Source organism: Triticum dicoccoides, chromosome 5A, assembly GCF_002162155.2.
Source record: "Triticum dicoccoides isolate Atlit2015 ecotype Zavitan chromosome 5A, WEW_v2.0, whole genome shotgun sequence".
NCBI lineage: Eukaryota > Viridiplantae > Streptophyta > Magnoliopsida > Poales > Poaceae > Triticum > Triticum dicoccoides.
Window position 1 is genome coordinate 195,170,727 of NC_041388.1, and position 6,195 is coordinate 195,176,921.

The window sequence follows — 6,195 nt, forward strand, 5'->3', positions numbered from 1 at the left end:
TACCAGAAACTACAGGAGCGTTTATGCAAAAACAGAACGTTTTTCTGTTTGGAACACTTAAAGACGTACTGCGGAGTCAATCTGTGCTTTATTATTAGGAAGAGATTCAGCCATTTTGCCCCGTATGTAGTCCATATTTGAATCTCTAAAAAGACTTGTATTTAGAAATGGAGGGAGTATTTTTTTATGAAATTGATAATTGATCTGAATTTTTTCGACAAAAATAAAGAACGTACTAGACAAACTTGAAAGTCGTCCGTAGAAAAAACTCGAAATACCTCCGTAAAAAAAGGAGAAAGCTTTTTTGAATTGGAAAAAAATAGGAGAAACTTGAAAGCCGATAAAGAATGGAAAGGCTAAAGAAACTTTTATTTCCATCCCCACTTCCCTTATCTCCCGCGCTCCTCTTCCTCCACTCCCCATGGCTGCCGTTGGCGTCACCTCCCCGGCGGCGCCGGCCACCGTATCCGCCGCCGTATGTTCCTCGTCCACGCGCCGCCGAGTCCATCTTGTCCCTACCCGATTCTTCACAGCAGCGTCGTTCCGCGGGCGATGTGCCGCTGCGGCCGACGGCGGGGCCGCGGCCACGGAGGACCTGGCTGCGGCAGCGGATGGGTATCCCGACGCTGGAACTGACGTCGCCGGCGGCGCTGCCACTTCCACGCGGCCTCCCTACTCGCTCATCTCCGCCGCCAACGTGCAGAAGGCGATGCGCGGCCTTGGTGCGCGTTTCTTGTTTGATTTATACGGTTATATACAACGCCTACTAATGTTTCTGGCTAATCTCTCGCAAGCTCTTAATATTGGATTTCACATCTCAAATTTTGTGATTTGATGTAGACACGATTGAAACACAGGAAAAGTTAAAATGAACGAATAATTGTTTAACATTAGCTAAATTTCTGTTATTGTTTAGCACATTTAAGTGTCATGTTTTTTTAATGTTCTAGTTGTGCCCAGGTAATTGCACTCATTTAGCACTCGATCTAGTAAATCTGGATATATGGTGTGTAGCTTTGTTTGCCCCTTTTACAATTGGGAGCAACTGTGCGTTGATAATAAACCAAATTAACAGCATAACCTTCTTGATGTTTCCTATATCTCAAAACTTAATCGTTCAATATAGTCTCAAACTCTCAATCGTGTGTATTCGGGAACTCAGGTGCTGTTTGGATGCAAGGATAGTTCCTAATTCCAGTAGGACAAGAATTATTTTCTGTGGTTTCTGCATTTAAATTACTATGGTTTTCGCAGGAATAGTTGAGGTTGAGGATACCATGTCATAGTTTGTCTGTTGGAAAACTATTCTTATATAAGGGCAACTTTCCATACTTGCAGCAATTACAGATGCTGATCACTATGGGAGGCTTGGAATTACCAGATTAGCGTCAACCGATGAGGTACAGAGGAATTTCTGATAAGTGGATCTCATTACAATGACACGTGGAATGTACCTGGTAGATGCAAGTTTGCAACGAGTATGAAAACCTTTTCCTTGTACAAAGTTACATGGTACAGAACAAGACTAAGCACTAGCTGACTCCAGTGCAGCCAGCATACTTCAACCATGCTTAAGAGCCTGTTCGGCAACTCTCCACTCCTCCAGATTCTCAACTCTGCTCCTCACTTCTGAACTCCCAACTCTATTAGCACGTTTCAGAATCTGGGAATATGTTCGGTTGTCAACTCCACTCAACTGAATTATGCATACATTGCTGGGAGGAACCTGACCTGAAAAAGCAGCTGAGGGCGGTGGTTTCGCTGAGGAATGAAGGAGCCTGTTGGTGCAGTAGTGGTGGGAGGAGAAGCGTCGGAGGCACGTGCGGTGGGAGGCGTTGATGCGTCGGTGGCGACGGCGGTGCAGTTAGCCTGATCCCGCAGGACCTCACCTGCTTGCCCCGACTCCCCCTTTTCAGCGCTTGCAGGGAACTCTAGCCGTCGTCCTCCCGCCGCCGCTGCACCTGATCGAATCCCCTCCGATGCATGGACGCATCCCTCTGCTACTTGTCCCTCATCGCCAAACCTGCTCGCAGCTCCGCGTAAATGACGATAGCTGACAGGCTCCTTGTGCCGACGCATCCGGACGCCAATGCACCGCCGACGCCTCCCGCCGCACGTGCCTCCGACGCTTCTCCTCCCGCCGCTACTGCACCAACGGGCTCCTTCATTCCTCAGCGAAACCACCGCCCTCAGCTGCTTTTTCTGGTCAGGTTCCTCCTAGCAATGTATGCATAATTCAGTTGAGTTTTGTTGACAACCGAACGTATTCCCAGATTCTGAAACGTGCTAATAGAGTTGGGAGTTCAGAAGTGAGTCGCAGAGTTGAGAATCTGGAGGAGTGGAGAGTTGCCGAACAGGCTCTAAGTTGGATATTAGCCTACACTCATCTGCTTTCCTAACTGGTTCATGGTGTGTTACATTCTCAATATGTTATTCCTTAAGCAAGAAACTTCGTGATTTTGCTGAAGTTGCAAGAAGTTCACATTTACCACATGATTTGCTTCAACTCAAGTGTGGGATTAATATATATATATATATATATATATATATATATATATATATATATATATATTGGCCTCCCTATTTCATGTATAACTCGTAATAAGATTGTAAGTGCACTTTGTGAAGTCTTGCCAACCCAGCATCACCTGATTTTAACCTTGAAATCAGGTCAAAGCTGCATATGAGAAAAGGTGTGAACAACTAAACAAGCAAGGACTGGAAGAAGAGGAAATCAGCAAGGAACATGACCTATTGAAGGTTTTGAGCCACTATTAAGAGTCAGAATACTTTTCTCCATCCATTACAAATTTACAATTTCCAATTATTCTTAATATACCTGCACCACTGCAGGAATCTTTTACCATATTATCAACCGAGGAAGAGAGAAGATTATATGATTGGAGCTTGGCGAGGAATGGGCAGCCTGAGCGATATGTTTGGCCCTTTGAAGTTGACCCCATGGAGTTGGCACCAGATCCTCCTAAGGTCAGCATCAGCCCGTAGCAGAATAGATGGTTTCTAGATGAATGCTCAGCACTTAACATTTTACTAGTCGTAATGATGAGCAAGCTCATCAACATACTCCAAGCTGATGATCGTCATTAGGAAGTGTTACCTTTAAAAACAACTAAACTGTCCATTGTTAAACTGAAGAAAGAAACATAGGAGTCATATGTACTGAGCTCATAAAATCCAAACTGCGTAGGTAGAACTTGAAAGTTGAAACTCTAGGAGCTGTTTTCTACTTGATAAACGGGAAACCTTATTAGAATCCTTGCACGAAAATTGTGTGTTTCAGCTACTAACATAAATTTCCTATATTTATGTATGTCGCTTTGGTTATGAAAAGGTATTGAGTTGTTTGTGCTTAATTGATGAAACAGGAACCGGAAGATGAGTTTCCTACAAAGCTTGTCGGCTACTTCTTGTTGACATGGTTCATAATTTCTGTAGCCTGCTCGCTGATTCTCAACAGATCATGAAGTTCTCCGTAAACGAAGATGAATAATAGCTCAACAGTGTTTTTCTAAATTAGTCGAAGTACATAACTGCACAGTTTGTACAGATAAACTATATGAATCTTTAATTAATTATTCACATGGGCTATACTGAGTTGTTGACTATGTACTGCACTGCACATGATTAGAACAATAGTCTATGCTCCTGTAGCGCATTTTAGCGAGTGCCGGACACACATTTAGGAGCAATAGTTCCAGATGTTTTATGTTTGCACAAAATGTCAAAATATCTCAGTGTGTAGATCAGTTACAGAAATCTGTGTATTAATCGTAAATTATGTCGTGACAAGATAGCCAACTGTTCTTAGGGAAAGAGAAAGACTGCAATTATAAGAACCTGAAAAAGGAGTTCTAATATCCTCCATACTCACTTGTGTCCTTATATTTTTTAGAGCATAGACTTCTGCGCCACTTTATAAATAAAGCCAAACGGCTAGGCGATACAGAGTGTCGAGGAGCCAAATTACAGACAACAAGCAAAAGGAAATAGAAAAATAAGCACAACTTGTGATGTTCAGATACAAACAAAGGCTAAAAGATATGAGATATCCAAAGGAATGTTTGCTTGCAAATATGAGTGAAGCTCATGAGAGATGGGATCCATAAGAACACCGTAAGAACACCAGTCATGTGATCAATAGCTCATGAGAGATATCCAGAAAGGCAGTGGCGGAGCTAGGATTTCTGGCATGGGTATGCGAAGCTTTTTTCTAGTGTGAAGCAACACTCTTAAGAGATAAATGTTTACAATCATCGAAACTAAATTTTAATTATTATATTTATTGGAACAAGGTCTTCAATATTTTGTTTATATTGCAAGAATATAGTCAGAAAAAAATTGAACTCTACAAAACCCTTTCTCAAAGAGATAAATGATAGTGCCAATACATGTAGATCAATTGATGAACTTACAGGATAAATATAATCCACTATACTGAATTGGCAATTAAAATTCAGAATTACAAAACTAAAAGTGTGCCAAGCCTATTAGCCGAGGAATGATATGCACGCAGCTGTTAGCGGTTGATCGCTGCGTGTCGGACGAGTGTCGCCCCTGCCGAGGACGAGGGCGAGGCGAGCACACACGATGCTGCAATTCCACACGACGATGCCGGATGCCCTATCGATCATCGGTTATCTGGCGATCAGCAACGTACCGGTGCGATGTATGTCCTATTAGCGATGCACTACCCATACCTAGGCTGCTTTTTCCTTTTTCCTTCAGGATTCCTAGACCTTTTATTTTAGTAATAGGATTCCCAGACCTAGGCTCTATCAGCTATCGCTGGAAGATTGCAATACCAACAGACCAAGTCAAGGCCTAGTGTAGACGGCGACCCAGGGAAGGAAGCGAGGCGCTCGACCGCTTCTTTGCTGAATTTCATGCGTGGTAGGTGTAAAATGATGGCCATGCTTGATATATATGCATATATGGGTATATATACTGAAACAAATTAGCAGAAAATGTTGGGTATGCGTTGAATTCCCTTGCATTAGGCTAGGTCCGACCCTGGATGATGGTGAATAAAACAACAACTTAAAGAGAAATGACAAGTCTGAAGGGTGTTAGTAAGACTTACACGCCTAGGAAATCTAGGGCTAGCTCCACTCTTAAAAGTTGGGTGCTTCTTCTATGAGTAGAAAAGTACTAGAAGTAAAATTCTTACAAGTATGAAGGCAAAAAGAAAGTAGACTGGAAGGTCCAACTCAGGTATGAATGTCATACGAGTTATAGATGTATAGAACAGAAGGCTAGTCAAAGATGTAATTCTTTTTTTCTCGAATATGCACGAGTGTGCATATTATATATTAAAGAAGAAAGGAAAAAGCATGCCTCCACCAATATTACAAGGTTCGCGTTACAATGCTACTACTCGTTACTCACCCGCCGCTCTAGCCGAAGGAAGAAGGGTTCTACATCCCCTTTGAACTTGCCGGCTACCAACCATAACCTTCCTTCCGACCTAACCCTACCAATAAGTACGACAACCGAAGGCGATGCTCCATCAAAGACAATTACATTCCTATGCTTCCACATCTCCCAAAGTGTTAGTAGGAAGAGGGTATGTAGATCATTTTGGTTGCAGTTGTCCATCCCCTGCTTCTCGTGTAGCCATGTGGCAAGAGAGTTTTGTGCCGTCGACGACCATTCCAGCTTGCCCAAAGCCTCGCATACCACCGCCCATATTGATCTCGCAAACACACACGTGAGTAGAACATGATTGATGGTTTCATCCTCCTGGTCACATAAGGGGCATGTATCCTGGTGTGGTAGACCCCTCCTTGCAAGACGATCCGAGGTCCAACATATGTTCCTGAATGCAAGCCAGGCAAAGAACTTACATGTGGATGGAGGCCTAGATTTCTAGGCCAGCTTTTCCATTGGATCCACAGTCCGGCCCCAGAACTTCGTTGCATAAGCGGATCGTACAGAGTAGTGGCCGTTGGGCTCCCATGCCCAAGCGATGGTGTCGGGCACATCAATCTGTGGCTCCCATGTGCTCACCTTAGTCCATAGCTCCTGGAATTCATGCAATTCCTCTACCCCAAGGTTAGGTCCAATCTCCAATGCCCAAGACCCATCCTCGATGGCTGGAGCAACCATCATTGTAGCTCTAATCCACGGTGGAATTCTGTTATATATAGTTGGAGCGATCGCCTGTGCCCTCATACC

At 43.6% G+C, this 6,195-nt stretch overlaps 1 protein-coding gene across 2 annotated transcripts; it reads left to right on the forward strand.

The window, feature by feature from the left end:
* Nucleotides 1-358: 358 nt before the first annotated feature.
* LOC119300694 (NAD(P)H-quinone oxidoreductase subunit U, chloroplastic-like) lies at nucleotides 359-3,777 on the forward strand. Of its 2 annotated transcripts, none has more exons than XM_037577594.1 (5): nucleotides 359-749; nucleotides 1,339-1,400; nucleotides 2,671-2,760; nucleotides 2,854-2,988; nucleotides 3,387-3,777. In XM_037577594.1, the coding sequence occupies exons 1-5, from the start codon at nucleotides 422-424 to the stop codon at nucleotides 3,483-3,485; spliced, it is 714 nt and encodes a 237-aa protein (XP_037433491.1). In that variant the 5' UTR covers nucleotides 359-421; the 3' UTR covers nucleotides 3,486-3,777. The 2 variants fall into 2 exon arrangements, with proteins under 2 accessions (XP_037433491.1, XP_037433492.1); XM_037577595.1 differs by having other exon boundaries at nucleotides 361-722.
* Nucleotides 3,778-6,195: the final 2,418 nt, after the last annotated feature.